Source organism: Cetorhinus maximus, chromosome 13 (genome assembly GCF_964194155.1).
Source record: "Cetorhinus maximus chromosome 13, sCetMax3.hap1.1, whole genome shotgun sequence".
Taxonomy (NCBI): domain Eukaryota; kingdom Metazoa; phylum Chordata; class Chondrichthyes; order Lamniformes; family Cetorhinidae; genus Cetorhinus; species Cetorhinus maximus.
Window position 1 is genome coordinate 99,340,052 of NC_135891.1, and position 18,173 is coordinate 99,358,224.

General features: G+C 42.0%; 1 protein-coding gene and 1 long non-coding RNA gene across 3 annotated transcripts in view; one reads left to right on the top strand and one right to left on the bottom strand.

Annotated features, from left to right (window-relative positions):
- LOC144688873 (RNA-binding E3 ubiquitin-protein ligase MEX3C-like) overlaps window positions 1–13,135 on the bottom strand; it is a 32,615-nt gene extending 19,480 nt beyond the window's left edge. The window contains exon 1 of one of the 2 annotated variants that reach the window (XM_078555876.1): window positions 13,018–13,135. In XM_078555876.1, coding sequence (XP_078412002.1) covers window positions 13,018–13,066 — 49 coding nt within the window. In that variant the 5' untranslated portion in view covers window positions 13,067–13,135. Of the gene's footprint in view, window positions 1–12,498; window positions 12,746–13,017 lie in introns of those variants that run through there. The other variant, XM_078555877.1, reaches the window with a different exon arrangement.
- LOC144688875 (uncharacterized) overlaps window positions 1–17,410 on the top strand; it is a 207,034-nt gene extending 189,624 nt beyond the window's left edge. The window contains exons 2-3 of the long non-coding RNA XR_013578499.1: window positions 16,574–16,650; window positions 16,776–17,410. This is a non-coding gene — a long non-coding RNA (uncharacterized LOC144688875). The remainder of the gene's footprint in view (window positions 1–16,573; window positions 16,651–16,775) is intronic.
- The last annotated feature ends 763 nt before the right edge of the window (window positions 17,411–18,173 follow it).

Here is an 18,173-nt window from a genome sequence, read left to right on the forward strand (position 1 = left end):
ATATTCATTCAACCCTCTCCCAACATTTACAAACCTGAATCCTCACTTCATCCTTAACATGCCAGAATTTCTACCACCTCACAGTAATGGTAGAATCTTCACCATTCAACATCTAGAACTTGAGGTTAAAATCATCGATTCTTGCAATTATTGCATAGCTCAGTCAAAGCAAAGATTTAGCTTTTCTTCACAATATTTTTCAACACATGTTTGCTCTTTTGCGATCCTGTTTGAATTCTTAATCTTTACAGGTACACCATTTCCTGCTGCAGTACAACAATAACTGCAAAAGTGCCCAAGACTGCTCCCAAAAATCACTCAGCAAATATATCACTGTATTCATGATGGCAAGTATCTAAAGGTGGTTAAGTCTATTAAAACCTACATTTCACAAGCATTGATAATTGACAAATTTGAAGCTTTGCAGTGTACAATCTCATGTTACATCATTATTTTCTCTCTTCTCCCCTTACCAACCTCCCAACCAATACAACCAACTGTTAAATGGCCACAGATCATTTTTTTAAAAAGATAAAAAGGAAAAAAATTGCAAGAGGAGGTAATCAAATAAAACACAATGCTGAAAGCACACAGTAGCATCAGTAGAGAGGTGGCAGAGCCTTCAATCGAATATTTTGGGATGATAACCTTAAATATGTTTCTTCACACAACAAAATTTATCCTGTGTGTTGATTTCACCATTTAAAATCCTTCAATGTGCAAAACGATAAAGAATGTAAGTTAGCTAGATCACTTATTATTCCCTCATGTTGACTGCAAATTAATCTGATTCCTGTTCAGCATAACCTAGAGTATCCACCGTTGCCTAAAAGTAACAGACATCAATCTGCAAAATTCAAGGCTGAAATATACCAGAGGACATCTCTAATCTCATTGTAGCAGTATTTATTTCATGTTCAAAGGCTAATGCATGCAGGTTGGACGAAAGTTAAAACTAGAAACATATTATTGCCTTTTTAAATAAAATCTTTGTAATCAACCACAACTTAAAGTATTGACTGTTCAGGTAACTTTTGAGGATATAATGATTTACTGAAAATTGAAATGCCGTTACTTTTCCTTCTGAATTGTAATGTAATACATTAAAAATAGTGCATCCTGTTAAATTTTGATGGGTAGAATACTCCAAAACTACCCCACTTAAAAATTGCACAACAGTTTTAGATTTCCATGTGCAATATAGTTTTGTCCCCCCCCGCATAAATACAGGTAAAGAAAAATTGGGTATGCCTATATCTTAGGCTACAAAGCATAAGGACTTGCTTTCATGCATAATTAGAGTGATTCTTCAGCTGCCAGCTACTTTTAGCTTGTATCAGTTTTTACGCTTTTATAGTTTTTTTACAGTGACAAAACACACTTATTAACTCAAAAATTTCAAAATGTAAAAGCATATCATGCTTCATCTTAAGTATAACACTGTGATCAGGTATTTTTCCAAGCAAGTTTTTAAATTGGGAGTTAGAATGATAAAGAATCCCAAAACAATTAACTTAAATTGGTAAGAAAAATGTGTAAGCACAGTTCAAGGTACATTTAACCTGCAGCGTCATTTCTGAATTCATTGCAATTAATCCTTAATGTACACCCAATGCATTAAAGTTCTTATTTTTAAAAAAAACTTACCAGGACATTTATTTCAATGATTGTATTCACAAGGGTGGTGGCAGCAGAAACAGTCAATGATTTCAAAAGGAATTTGGATTGGCACTTTTAAGGAAGTAAAACCTACAGGGCCACGGGGATCAAGCAGGGGAGTGGATTGCTCAGTGGACAGCCTGCATGGACTCAATGGGCCAAATGGCCTCTTGCTAAGCTGTAATGACTCTATGAATCGTATTTGTAATATATTGCATATAATTTTTTTAAAAATGTGTTTTACAATGCACAAAGTCAAGGGCATCAGTGCGGCTGAACGAAACACTTCCATTTTAAGTACTTCATCAGTTATCAAGAACATCTGAGCCATTGGACAGATGCAGTATAAAGCTTGCCTTTTACTCTTCCCCAAAAATATACTTCAAATTCAACCATAAGAGCATAGTATCCTTCTAACATAGTGAGAGGATTCCACTTCATCATTAGCCATCTTTACATCAACATAATAAAGTCCATGGGTAAATTTGTGCTGCAAAACCCACCCACTACAAACATCAAGCCTGCCCAAATTAATTTTCTACAAGAATCTTACAGCTTCCACCACATGAAAAAAGACTTTCAATTAGTCTTGACTGAAAACACATTCAGGTTTCTGAGATAGAAGGGCAAATATTCTAAACCACTCCGCCACATCAGGCTTTTAAAATGTCAGTTTACAAGAACAAGTACTTATGCTCTATATTTCTGATTGTCACCGTTTCACATTTTATTGACACTACCATAGCCAACAGGTAAAATAAAATTCTGCTGTTTTCATTTAAAATAATTACCACTGCAATACTGCTTTTCTCATATCAAAGTTTGTATGCCATTTCAGCACTGTAAAGAAGCTTGTGATCTACACTGAGTTATAGTAACAGCACTGCCAAAACAACTTGGCTCTTTAATGACGTCTTAAGTGTAAGGACGTCATAAGTGTAATAAAGTATCCAAAGCACTTTATAGAGGAAAAAGAAAAACCACCAAGCAGTAATAGGAGAAATACCATTAGGTGCTGATCAAGTAATTATGGGAGGTTTAGGTTGTTGACCAAAGGCAAGATGAAACAAATAAGATTTTCGGACACAGTTGAATAAAAGATTACATAGAAAAATTGAGGGTTTTTGGAAAAGCAATGCAGTGGTGACAGCTAGAGGCTCAGCTACTTGATAGTGGAACAGAGGGGAAATGGAAACAGAGCCAGAGGAATAATAGAACAAAATGAAAGATGTCAGGAGGAGGGCCAAGACCATAGGAGTAAAGGAGGGCAGGGATTTTGAAATTGATGCACTATATAATGGGAAATTGATGAAGCTGGGAAGAACAGGGGTCTCCGTAGAATAAGGCAAGTGTGTTTTGGTCAGGCTGCAGTTTGAAAAGTTTGGAATTCAGAAGTTCCTGATGAGTTAATTGAGTGTAGCAGAAATCAAAGACATTGATAAACCTTGCACCTGCAGTACAGTAAGACAGGGGTGGAGATATACACACTCAGTGTGACAAAGGAGAATCACAGAGTGCAGAAGAGGCCCTTCGATCCATCGAGTCTGCACCGATGTGAGAAACACCTGACCTACGTATCTAATCCCATTTACCAGCACTTGGCCCACAGCCTTGAATGTTATGACGTGCTAAGTGCTCATCCAGGCACTTTTTGAAGGATGTAAGGCAACCTACCTCCACCACCCTCCCAGGCAGTGCATTCCAGACTGTCACCACCCTCTGGGTAAAAAAGTTTTCCCTCACATCCCCCCTTAAACCTCCTGCCCCTCACCTTGAACTTATGTCCCCTCGTGACTGGCCCTTCAACTAAGGGGAACAGCTGCTCCCTATCCACCCTGTCCATGCCTCTCTCAATCTTGTACACCTCGATCAGGTTACCCTGTCTTCTCCGCTCCAACGAAAACAACCCAAGTCTATCCAACCTCACTTCATAACATCAATGTTTCACCCCAGGCAACATCCTGGTGAATCTCCTCTGCACCCCCTCCAGTGCAATCACATCCTTCCTATAATGTGGTGACCAGAACTGCACACAGTACTTCAGCTGTGGCCTCACCAAGGTTCTATACAACTCCAACATGACCTCCCTACTTTTGTAAAAGCAGCAGTTAAGGAACATAGGACTTATTTTTAAAATTATTACCTGAAAACTAAAATGGTCCCTTGCCCAACTGAAGAAACTGCAATGTATAAATCCCCACCACAACTATTTATAAAGTAGTTATCAAAAACCAGGTTCAAGCACGTATATTAAATAGTAAATTATGATGCTCCCTGTAGTTGAATAGCCTGCTAACTCAGGAGGGGAGGCGGTGGCATAGTGGTATTGTTACTGGACTGGTATTCCAGTGACCCACTGTAATGCTTTGGGGACCTGAGTTTGAATCCTACCATGGCACATGGTGAAATTTGAATTCAATAAAGTCCAATGATGACCATTGCTGATTTGTCATAAAAACCTATCTGGTTCACTAATGTCCTTTAGGGAAGGAAATCTGCTGCCCTTACCTGGTCTGGCCTACATGTTACTCCAGACCCACAGCAATGTGGCTGATTCTTAAAATGCCCTCTGAAAAAGGGGAATCAGGGATGGGCAATAAATGCTGGCTTAGCCAGTGATGCTCACATCCCATGGAAAAAAAATTCACATAGGCAATGCGCAGGGCACAACCTTAGGCAATGTACATTGCTGCAGGTAGGCATGTCAGGAGGGATTAAAAAAAGGCATATATAAAGTCCATCCCCTTAAATAAAAGTTGCAACACCAAGTATCCATCAGTTTGTACTTTTGACCTTTCTGTTAATTTGAATGACAACAAAAAGTATCCCCTCCCCACATAATTAAACTTTCTAAACAATTTGCTATATTGACATATACATATACCTCAATCACAATTTTAACTATTAGAAAGCTGTGTCCACAGAAGGTATTTAACATGCAACAGTAAATGATGCTAAGGATTCTAGTACAAAAATCAGCTCACTAAACATAGAAGACTACATGAGCAAATGATAAATTGGATGCAGAGCACAGGTCAATGGAGTGACCCCTGCCTCAATAATGTGCCTTATGTCCATTTTCAGATGTGAAACTCCTACTACATTAATACAAATGTTTGTTTTTACTATAGTGACCCGTGCATCCTATTTGAGCAAGACTTTCAATTCAGCACATTTATTGGTCACGCATTGTGCTATTTTGTGCTGTTCCCAGACCCTGGGGGTTGAAACAGCCCACTAGTCAGCAAGTGAGCACTCATCAAGTTGCACAAACTGGATTAAACCCAGGTGTCAGGGGTGAAAGAATGGTATTCCAGCTGGTTGTGTCATCCAGCCTTCTCTTAACATTTTTAATTCAGCGAGACTCTCAATTTGATTTTGCAGAATGAATGAAGTCCAAGGATAAATGCAGGAGTTGTGACACAGAAAGTGTTGAGCCCCTTCTGCAAATTCAGTCTTTTTATTGGTAATAATTTTAAGTAGTTTTGTGCTGTGTGCCCAGATCTAGTGATGTTGAACAAACAATTAACTCCTAAAAACGAGAGAGATTATATTCACTGCCAATTTTAGAAAAGTGACATTTCTAAAAGGGATGTAATTTAATTGTGACCAAGCACAAGTCAAAACTGTTCTTTCACATGGTAATGAGATATCCTGATGTCTATTAAAAATAGGCACCTTCTTTTAATGTTGTGAATCAACACCATCAACAATAGACTTATCAGTTTATAGTAAGCAGAATTAAGGCAAATCTTAATTTCTATTCTCCGTGTTGCTCTTTGGCCAAGATCACAGCCTGCACTCTAGAACTGCGTACTCACTAACAACTGGTTGACTCTAGTGGCAAGTGCCTTTCCTTTTTTGGTCTCTTTCCTAGCCCTTCAACTGATCTTAAATAAATTATAAAAACAAATAAATTTAATTTCATTCATATCTCAGGGTTACCAAAACAGTAATCATCACCCATTTTTACTTTAAACCAATTAGATGGAGAAAAAAGTCTAGAGCAAACACAGAGTGAAGTTCAAACCAGAGATCTAAATTGCTTAATCAGAAGAGGATGTACACTTGTAACAGCCAGTGTTGTAATCTAACTGGCTGCTCAGTTTATAATGCTCCAGACAACAGGTGGACAGCTTTAAATATGAAAAAAATTTACAAACCTGTCAGCCTGATCAGCACAACTCACAGGAGTGTTTTAAGGTGTTAGCTATTTTTTCTTTTTGAAAAAAAAATCAGTTAAACACTGTTCCATATGGAACTGACCAGGGAGGTTGAAGGTTAGAAAGCTGGTAGGGACATGTGTGTAGAGATACTAGTTACCCCAAATTTCATCCCAGGACTTCAGACAGCAGGTGGAGTAGTGGCTTGTGTGAAGGGAACAAGTATAGAACGAGCCTGTCCACTGCTGGTCACTATTCAGAGTACTGCTGGATATTCCAGCAGGGAAGACCTAGATCAAAGTCAAATGATCTTCTCTACCTCTAGAGCAATAGCCCACTGACACTCACCATCTGCCTTGCATGTATCCACTTGGACAGGATACCAGAGGGATCCTTAGAACTGTATCAGACTGGGGGAGGGTGTAGTGGTATTGTTGCTGAACTAGTAATCCAGAGATCCAGGGTAATGCTCTGGGGACCTGGGTTCGAATCCAGCCACGGGAGTTGGTGGAATTTGAATTCAATAAAAAACTGGATTTAAAAATCTAATGACCACCATGAAACCACTGTCAATCTGGTTCACTTAGGGAAGGAAATCTGCCATGGTTACCTGGTCTGGCCTACATGTGACTCCAAAACCACACCAATGCAAGCCACTCAATTGTATCAAACCGCTACAAGGTCTCAAGAAAGGAATGAAACTGGGTGGACTATCCAGCATCAACCTAGGCACAGGAAACAACAATGGCAAACTCAGCCTTGTCGACCCCGCAAAGTCCTCCTTACTGACATCTGAGGGCTAGTGCCAAAATTGTGAGAGCTGTCTTGCAGGCTAGTCAAGCAACAGCCTGACAGTCATCCTAACGGAATCATATGTGACAGACAACGTCCCAGACACCACCATCACCATCCCTGCAGAGGTGGTGGCACAGTGGTACAGTCGGGAGGAAGTTGCTCTGAGTGTCCCCAACATCGACTCTAGACCCCATGAATTCTCATGGCATCAGGTCAAACATGGGCAAGGAAACCTCCTGATTACCACGTACTGTTCTCAGCTGATGAATCAGTACTCCTCCATGTTGAACACCACTTAGAGGAAGCACTGAGGGTGGCAAGGGCGCAGAATGTACTCTGAGTGGGGGACTTCAATGTCCATCACCAAGAGTCGCTCGGTTGAGGACGCAGCTGCTCGGCTGGGTCTGCAGCAGGTGGTGAGGGAACCAACAAGAGGGAAGAATATACCTGACCTCATCCTCACCAACCTACCTGCCTGCTGCAGATGCATCTGTCCATGACAGTATCAATTGGCGTGCCTTTTGCTGTGGAGTCAAAGTCCTGCCTTTACATTGAGGATACCCTCTATCATATTGTGTGGCTCTATCACCGTGCTAAATGGCATTGATTCTGAACAGATCTAGCAACTCAAGACTGGGCATCCACGAGGTGCTGTGGGCCATCAGCAGAATTGTATTCAACCACAATCTGTAACCTCATGGCCCGGCATATGACTCTACCATTACCATCAAGACAGGGGATCAATCCTGGTTCAAAGAAGAGTGCAAGAGGGCATGCCAGGAGCAGCCCCAGGCATACCTGAAAATGAGGGGTTTTTATTATTCATTCACAGGGTGTGGGCTTAGCTGGCTGGGACAGCATTTATTGCCCATCCCTAGTTGCCCTTGAGAAGGTGGCGGTGAGCTGCCTTCTTGAACCGCTGCAATCCATTTGGCATAGGTACACCCACAGTGGTGTCAGGAAGTGAGTTCCGGGATTTTGACCCAGCGACACTGAAGGAACGGCAACATATTTCCATGTCAGGATGGCGAGTGACTTGGAGGGGCACTTCCAGGTGGCAGTAGTCAACCTGGTGCAGCTAGGACTACTTGGTGCCAAACAGCATAAGCAGCATGTGATAGGACTAAGCGATCCCATAACCAACGGACCACATCCAAGCTCTAAGTCCTACCATATCCAGCCATGAGTGGTGGTGGACAATTAAACGACTCACTGGAGGTGGGGGCACCATAAATATCCCCATCCTCAACGATGGGGGAGCCCAGCACATCAGTGCAAAAGATGAGGCTGTAGCATTTGCTACAATCTTCAGCCAGAAGTGCTGAGTGGATGATCCATCTTGACCTCCTCCGGAGGTTCCCCAGCATCACAAATGCCAGTCTTCAGCCAATTCCATTCACTCCACGTGATATCAAGAAACAGCTGAATTCACTGGATAGTGCAACGGCAACGGGCTGTGACAATATTCCGGCAATAGCACTGAAGGCTTGTATTCCAGAACTTGCCGCACCCCTAGCTAAGCTGTTCCAGTACAGCTACAACACTGGCATCTACTAGACTATATGGAAAATTGCCCAAGTATATCCTGAACACAAAAAGGACAAATCCAACCTGGCCAATTACCGCCCCAGTCTACTCTCCATCATCAGTAAAGTCATGGAAGGGTCATCAACAGTGCTATCAAGCAGCACTTGCTTAGCAATAACCTGCTCACTGACAGTGAGCTTGGGTTCCGCCAGGGCCACTTGGCTCCTGACCTCATTACAGCCTTCCATGAAACATGGACAAGAGCTGAACTCCCCAGGTGAGGTGAAAGTGACTGCCCATGACATCAAGGCCGCATTGAACCGAGTGCGGCATCAAGGAGCCCGAGCAAAACTGGAGCCAATGCGAATCAGGGGGTAAATTCTCCACTGGTTGGAGTCATAAAAAGCACAAAGGAAGATAGTTGTGATTGTTGGTGGTCAGTGATCTCAGTTCCCGGACACCACAGCAGGAGATCCTCAGGGTAGTGTCCTAGGCCCAACTATCTTCAGCTGCTTCATCAATGACCTTCCCTCCATCATAAGGTCACAAGTGGGGATGTTCGCTGATGATTGCAGAGTGTTCAGCACCATTCACGTATCCTCAGATACTGAAGCACTCCATGTCCAAATGCAGCAAGACCTGGATAGTATCCAAGGCTTGGGCTGACAAGTGGCAAGGAACATTCACGCCACACAATGACTATCTCCAACAAGACATAATTTAACCATCGGCCCTTGACGTTCAATGGTAATACCATCACTGAATCCCCAACTATCAACATCCTGGGGGTTACCATTGACCAGAAACTGAACTGGACCAGCCATATAAATACTGTAGCTACAAGAGCAGGCCAGAGGCTAGTCCTGTGGCAGAGGCAGGTCCTGTGGCGGGTAACTCACCTCCTGACTCCCCAAAGCCTGTCCACCATCTACAAGGCACAACTCAGGAGTGTGCTGGAATACTCCCCACTTACCTGGATGAGTGCAGTTCCCACAACAATCAAGAAGCTTGACACCATCCACAACAAAGCAGCCCGCTTGATTGGCACATCATCCACAAACATTCATTCCCTGCACCACTGACGCACAGTAGCAGCAGTGTACACCATCTACAAGATGCACTGCAGGAATTCACCATTGCTCCTTAGACAGCACCTTCCAAATCCACGACCACTTCCATCTAGAAGGCCAAGGACAGCAGATAGATGGGAACACTACCACCTGGAGGTTCCCCTCCAATTCACTCACTATCCTGGCTTGGAAATATATCGCCGTTCCTTCACTGTCGCTGGTCAAAATCCTGGATCTCCCTTCCTAACAGCACAGCGGGTGTACCTACACTACAGGGTCTGCAGTGGTTCAAGAAGGCAGCTCACCACCACCTTCTCAAGGGCAACTAGGGATGGGCAATAAATGCTGACCCAACTAGCAAAGCCCACATCCCGTGAATGAATAAAATAAAAACTTTCAAGGGAACAGCAAGAAAAATTGGATTGGGGGGGGATGGAAGTAATTTATAACAGCATGTGATCCTTTCTCTCTCCTTTCTTGCAGATTCAAGTTTTACATTTTTGTAAGAAATGAAATGTTGCATGTAAAAAAAGTGCAGTTTTTTTTAGGAAGAACAAAACTACAGACTATATAGCAATACTTTCTGCAAACAGCAGCTAATTGGTTTATTTAATTAATTATATTTTGAATACCAAAACAAGCATATCCAATGGTGAGTGGCTTTGAGAGAGTATATGCATACCTCAATTTTCAAATTATCTTCTCCTGTTTTTCAAGGTTTTCCCAGACTTTATATATCAACTGCAGCCAAACTGATCCCAGCCCTCTACTCAAACTGCCAGCTCAGCCCCAAACAACTCTTGTCCCTTTTCCCCCATTGGAAAGCACTGGTCTTGCTGATAAGGCACGATGCTTCCAATCTATTGCTTTCTAAAGTTAACATGTAATAAGCATAAACTGATGGAAATAAGGTTTAAAAAAGAAAGGCATCATGAAATTATAGGAAAACACAAAAGTGGAGGGGAAAGGGAAGGAATCACAAATCAGGAAATATAATCTAAAATGTTCAATTTCCAAAAAGTCTCATTTTTTCAGCACAGCTGACTGAGCACCAACTAGAGGGTGGTACATTTTTAGGGGAAATGCTAAACAAGGCCAAGCTAGTTTGTTCAAGGGATCGCTAAAATCAGAAATAAAGCCATTATTCACTTGGCAAGGGCTGTATGACCGGGTGGAATTTATCCAGGTTTACCAGTGGAAGTTTAAAATACTCTTGCTTACTTACTCTTGCCTGAAGTTATTTACTTTTTGTTGCAAGTCAATTTAAACACTCAAGGCCAAAGTGACATTACTGGTTCAAGTGAGATGACACAAAATTCAGTTTCTGGAAATTGCTCAGCATGCTGACATGCACTTCATATGAAAATGAAAACTTTCAACCACTTATTTGGCAAGTGTACCCAAAACCTACTGAGCCCACGTGATAATTGCTGAGGGTTCCCACACTTGATTACCACTTTATGTACGTGTAAGCATCAGGTCGAGGGCACTATCAAGCTTGGATGTGATTACCCTCCAGCCAAACAGCCCAAGAGCTCGGTGTCTAGCCTCAACAATGAAAAATGCTCAGCTACTTGCATGAGGCATCCAATGGCTGCCAATCAGGCTCCAAATTTGAATCTAAATTCAAAAGAAGGGAATGAAGGAGCAAAGGGAGATGGGAAAATAAAAGTTGCAAGAAAGCAACCATTTACTTTGCAATGAATATACAGATCTGCAATTTCCGAGTATGCTCAAGTTTCTATACTATTATGTTGCTCTAGTGGTCTTTAAAGAGGCCATTCATACCTGGGTCAAAAATAACTGTGCCAGTATCATTCATTAGCAGAAATGCAAAGTGATAACTCTTGTAGTTTAAATATTTTCTTCAAAATCCAGTTTAGATATTTCCGTAAGCCCAAGTTGAAAGAATAAATCTATTTTATTAAGCATTTTCAGTGTGTATTTGTAATGCTAAACAGGTTATTTCATCTTTACATAAAAACAAAACCCTATTAAGTTAGCATTTACCAAATAAATGTGCACGACAGTTGTAAGTATTCAAAATTGCACAATGGCTCAGCAAGAACCCTAGTTTGACCACATTTTCTTTTCCAATTTAAATGCTCACTTTAGTAAAAACAATGCTCAAATGCCTTAAGTCAATTTTGCTATCTAAAGGAATTATGGAAATTAATCTATTCAAATTATGGCAATATTTGCAGCTCTGGACACAAAAGCAAAAATGTGAAACACTTAAATCAATCCCAGACTCCCAGTCCTACAGCCTATGATGTCAGCATATAAATCAGAGCATGGTTTGATTCCTGAACAAAGGAAACAATGAACCAGTGAAAAATCGGCCTCCATTTACTAAAAAATGATCGTCACCTTCAATTCCAACACAAAAACTTACACTTTCTGCTTATATAATAATACTGGAACAAAATAATGCGTTTGAAGGAAATTTTCAGTCCAGTCTTTCACAATGGCCAGTTCCAACACTGGGTTGGATTCAGAATATCCATCCACCAAGCTTGTGTGTGTGTTTAGGGGATATATATGTACCCAGAAAAATAATAACGGAACCGTCCCAATTTCCAAATGAACAATATTCTCAACATGAAATGAAGTATTTAAGTAAAGCAATATTTTGTGCGCAGATTGCAATCCACCAAGGAATTGAAGATTTATATCGGATGGGGATTTCGTTACTAAACGCTCCAACGCCTCAATTGCGCTACTTCATCCATGCAAGTCCTGCACACAAAAAAAAAAGCTATTTCTATCCATCCCTTCGCGCCACCCCACACAAAGGAACTGCATTAAACCCAAACTTGAGTCTCAACGTCTTTCAATAATGCAAAAAAAAAAAAATTTATAAACTATCAGCTGCTGGTATAAAATAGTCAATCGAACCACATACCTGAACAATACACTTTTTGGAAGGGGAGAGACCCATAATGAAAGCACCTTTTGGAACAATAACCCACTCAAATACAGGTCTCCCCCCCCATCCCAACAAACACATTTTGCACAATAAATCCCATGCGTTAAGAAAACGTTTTGACCTCTCTTAGGGTTTTTTTCTTTTGCATTCTAGCCTGTGTTTAATCAAGTTTCCTTTTTTAATTTAAATGCACATTTAAAAATTAGGTATCTTGCATTGCCAGCTTGCTGGTGTTGCTGCTGCTTTAAACTATTTCCATCTTCCTCTGGAGTTGGCAAAACTTTTTTTTCCCTCCTCCCAAAAATAAAAGTGTTGTGTTTATTTATTATTTTTTGGTGGGTTTCTCAATCTTTACCTTGCCTCCCGACGATCTCGGCCACATGTTCGGAGCTGGGCACCGGGACACACTCGGTCATGTTGACGCTCTTCCTGCGCCCGGGGTCCCCGGGCATGGTGAAGAGCGGGGGAGGCGGCGGCACCAGCGGCGGGTGGAAGAGCGAGGCGGCCGAGTGCGGCAGCCCGACCAGCCCATTCATGCCGTTCTCATCATCCTCCACCTCCTCCACTTCCACCTCCTCCTCCTCGTCCTCGTCCTCCTCAGCCACCACCACCACCACTCCACCGGCACCGATACCGACTCCGCCGCCGACTCCCCCCTCGCCCAAGAGGCCGTCTCCTTCCTCCCCCAGCCCCAAGATGGAGAGGTGATCCAAGGCGAGCCGCAATGATTTCTGCTCCTCTTCCGTCGTCGTCGTCCCCCCCCCAGAGGCAGCGGCGGCCCCCCCTCCACTGGCACCAACAACAACCACCGCACCGGTCCCGCCGCCACCGCCGCCGCTGCTGCTGCTCCCACTCTCCCCGCCGCCGCCGTTACCGCCAGTGTCGCTGACAGGCTCCATCTCCGAGAACATGGAGCCTGGCATCCCGCGGCCGCCCGGCCGGCTGGCTGGCTGGCTGGCTCTCGGTGCGCGAGAGTCCGGGCTCGCTCACTCGCTCGCGCGCGCCTCCCCTCTCCCACCCACCCCCGGGCTCGCTCGCGCGTGCGCGCGCGCACGTGCACTCTCTTTCTCTCTCTCTCCTCCCGCTCAGCTCAGTTCACAGCTCGTGCTCTCCTCCCTTCTCCGCGCCTGCGCCTGCGCCCTGCTCGCGCTCTCCTCCCTCCCTTTGTCTCTGTCAGGCGCGTGCGCGCTCTCTCCCTCTCTCGCTCGCTCTCTCTACCCCCCCGCCCCCCCCCTCCCTCCCACCCGCCCTGTGCCTGAACGCCTCGCGCTCCCTGTGCCCTTTCCTTTCCCGACCCCCCCCCTCCGCCGTATGTGTGTGTCTCTCCCTCCTTTTTTTCTTTGTCTCTCTCTCTCTCTCTCTCCCTCACTCACTCAAACCGGGAAATGTGCTCAGTGACGTCACCACAGCAAAACAATGGGAAGCGGCCATCCGCCGCCGGGTCAGGGGTCAGGGCGCGCGCACACACACACACACACACACAGCCTGACATGTTATGTGCTCAACGACAGGGCCGGAGAAACCACCACATGGAAGGACGGAGGCGGTTGGCTGCCCGTCGGCGAAGAAACTTCATTCATTTAGGATCCGTGCAGCTCTAGCCACGCATCAGCCTCCTAGAGACGTGGTTCTGGGTCACCAGTCAGTCTGCTCGCACCTCCGACTCCCGGGGGGGGGGGCGTTTTGAGCACCCAAAAAAAAATAATAATCCAGGCTGATTCTCCCACTGAGGGGAGTGCGGCACTGCCGGAGATGCCATCTTTTGGATGAGGTATTAAACCAAGACCCTTGTCTATCATCTCTTGGAATGGTTGTAAAAAGATCCTGTGGGACTATTTTTGAAGAAGAACAGAAAAGCCTCCTAGCCAATGTTTATTCCCCCTCAATCAACATTAGTGAAAGAGAGTATGTAGTCATTAGCACATTGTTGTTTGTGAAAGCTGGTGTGTAAATTGGCTGCTGTGTTTCCTACATTACAAAAGTGACTGCGCTTCAATAAGTATTTAATTGGGTGTATAACACTTTGGGACATTCGTTTGGTGGTGAAAATTTGTTAAAGGACTAGAACAGTCACATAGAATTATCAAAGCAATATATTGCTTAAAAATGGGGAATCACATTTAGATGTGTTATTCATTCTTAATTTCATGTTTTTTGTTAATAAAGCAAACTTGAGCAATATAGCAAGCAGCCATCAAGATCGCAAGTTCAATCACTTGTCTGGTTTATGTGGTGATAGCTCAGAATACTTTATTTGTTTGGAATACCTTCACACTCCTCCTTTTGGAGAATGGGGAAACGATTTTTTAAAATAAAAACAGAATTACCTGGAAAAACTCAGCAGGTCTGGCAGCATCGGCGGAGAGGAAAAGAGTTGACGTTTCGAGTCCTCATGACCCTTTGGCAGAACCAGTTCCTGCTGAGTTTTTCCAGGTAATTCTGTTTTTGTTTTGGATTTCCAGCATCCGGAGTAGTTTTTTGTTTTTATCTTGAACGATTTTTTAAGCTGATTAATAACCTGTTTTAAGTCACATGAATACTCCTACAGCCAACAAATCCCAGACTGGGACTTGAACCTAGGTCTAGCTCAGAGGCAGGAAAACTACCAATTGAACCACTTGGGCTCCCCATTAGAAATTGCTGTTGAGAGTAAGGAAAGATAAACATTGGATTAAGGATCCCTTTTTGTTCCATGATCAAATAGTCTATTGTGTATCAAGGCTCATAATTCATAAAGGATCTAATGCCTTCAGGAAGGAAGGGGAGAAATTACTTCATACTGCATAATAAATAATGCATCTGAATGTAGCAATGAAAACAGAATATAGAAAGATTTACTTTGTGCTTAGAATTATACATAAAAATAATAAACACACATCAACATGTATTAATCAAAAAGTAATGGATACATCAAATAAAAAACATGATATTTCATAGGTAATGATTTATGTATAATCTGCATAGTTTCAACTGCAATCTGCAACATTTATTGCATACTTCAATTTAACACAACTTGGCATATACATTAACAAGTGATTGAAAAATCCAAATTTCCAGAGACCTTAGTTCAGGAGGAACAGTACCTCATCTTCTGACTAGGCACTTTACAGCCTTCCGGACTGAATATTGTGTTCAACAATTTTAGATCTTAAACTCCCTCCTCCATCCCCACCCCCTTTCCGTTTCTTCCCCCTCCTTGTTTTTTCCAATAATTTATATAGATTTTTCTTTTCCCACCTATTTCCATTATTTTTAATGTACTCCACCGATCATTTATCTATACCTTTTATGCCCTTTTAGTCTTATTTCACCCCACCCCTACTAGAGCTACCTTGCTTGTCCTGCTATCCATTCTTAATTAGCACATTCTTTTCGATAATATCACCACCTTCAACACCTCTTTGTTCTTTTGTCTGTGCCATCTTTTGGTTATCTCCTCCTATCACTGCTTGCTTGTCCCAACAACCACCCCCCTCCCCCACTTAAACCAGTTTATATTTCACCCCTCTCCTATTTTTACTTAGTTCTGTTGAAGGGTCATGAGGACTCGAAACTTCAACTGTACTCTTCTCCGCCGATGCTGCCAGATCTGCTGAGTTTTTCCAGGTATTTTTTATTTTATGATTTTTTAAAATACTTCTTGAATCAGATATCTTGTTATGCCCTCTGAAATGTAGGCAATTAGAAGCGGCCTTAGAGCTATTTGGCACATTTTTTATTAGTGTTGTGTTAACATTTCAATGTTTCGCACAAGTAGACAAATATAGAAATAGGAGAGTCTTTCTGTCCTTTCCTGACTTCATAAAATCCAGGGTATATGTTCACCAGTTGGGAGTGGGAGAATTTGGTTACCTGCCAATTCATTTCTCAGATTGTTAAACATTGGCCTGAAATATAGCAATGAGTCAGATCTTTTAACTTCATTGTTCACGTAATGCATCAAATATAATTCACATGAAAGGAACATAAGTCATGTCGCCGCTTGGATTTGTCTTTTTTTCTGTCAATTACATTTACACTGAGTGATCACAGTGCCAGAAAATAAAAATAACATTTCCCAACAAGTGGTAGGTAGCATTCTGCCACACATAAACACATTTTCTTTGTGTAATACCTTGCAATTTCCAAACAAAGCTCATGAATATATGGTAGTTGTTAGGACCACATATCCTGTAAATTATACATGGACGTTACCAGTAAAATATTTATGATAATACATTAAAAAAAGAGCAGAATTTGGTTTAAAATTCACTACCAAAGCAATTTCAATACCAATTACAAATTTCATGTTTTATTTTAATTTCTATGGCCTGTTAATGTGAAATATGAGAACCTACAGATACTAATCTGAATTAAAATTTTGTTTTTTAGTAATAAGATTCAGTTCACATCAATGAGTTTTTATATATATATATATTTCACTATTTCAGATTTGTACACCTTGTCCTTGTTGCTCACTCATTCCAACAGGTTTGCACTAATTTCTGAAGTAAAATGCCCAATGAAGGTCAGAAAATTTCAAGTTACATTGGAGTTTAAACTCATGACGATATAATACTCAAACATGTATGTTGAACTTTGCCCATGTGTTTGTATGACAAGATTTATCAGCTATTTTTATCCATTTTGCAGAGAAGATGGCACACCTTGAAAAGCACAAGTCTTGTAAAAACTTGAAGCAAAAAGACAATGTTATCTACTCCATCTCTCAGCTATCATAGGAGTGAGGATCAGTGCAAGGATGAAAGGGTAAATAAGGAACAAATACCATCGCGTTCAGGAACATCTCACATATTTCCCAAACAATGAATTACTTTGAAGTGCATTTATTGCTGTTATGTAGGCAAATTCAGTCGCCATTTTGTACACACAAGATCCCCCATGCACCAATGAGATGAATTGCCAGTTAATCTGTTTGTGGTTGAGGGAGGAATGTTAGCCAGGATACGAGGAGGACTGAATAGTCTTTGAATGGTGCCAGGAGATATTTAAAACTTGCGCAATGTGCTTTGGAGCTTTCTATCTCAGGAAAAAGAAAGACTGAGGTTAATGGCTCATATCTCATTGAAACTATACCTCCTGATGTAACAAAGAGAGATGGTTTCAAAAATCATAAAGAAGCCTGAAGTCTGGATGGGAAAGCCTCCGTTTTGGACACAAATTTTGATACCAAGGGAATTGAAAATAACAAGAACTGAGTCTGGCATAAGTTGAAACATTCGAATTCTAAAATCTTTAGTAAGACAAATTAAAATTCTTATAGCGTGTTACAATGTCTATATTTTACTTTATGTTTATTTATTAGGACAAGGGTTTAAGGCTTTTAGCAAAAAGTAGTGCACAATGGAAGGCAGATTGCAGGTGACTACAGAGTCTCTGAACTGAGGTGAGCTGCATCTAATTCCAGGTAAATGGTTCATTTACATGAGGGGTTCATCTGCCAGGAGAAACAAGCTAAAGTTTAATAAATTAGTTGATAGTAAGAAGGAAATTTAGGTAGATTTTTTTAAGCCAGAGAAAAAGATTAAAGGAAGAAATTCACCAACAGCAGGCAGTAACAGCAGTGCGTACCATCTACAGGATGCACTGCAGCAACTAACCAAGGCTCCTTCGACAGCACCTTCCGAAACCCTAACTTCTACAACATGGAAAGACAAGGGCAGCAGGTGCAAGGGAACTCCACCACCAGCAAGCTCTCCTCCAAATCCCACACCATCCTAACTTGGAAATATATTGTCGTTCTTTCATTGTCACTGGGTTAAAATCCTGGAATTTCTTCCCTAACAGCACTGTGGGTGTACCTACAATACATGGACTGCAGTGAATCCAGAAGGTGGTTCACCACCGCCATCTCAAGGGTAATTGAGGAGGGGCAATAAATGCTGGCCTTGTCAGCAATGTCCGCATTCCATGGCCAAATAAAGAAAACTATAATGCCTACATACATGGCATTTGTTTTTAAAAATTCTACATTTGCCCTGTCCAATTATGTTGTACAGGTTCCACATGTATGCTGACAATATCAAGCTC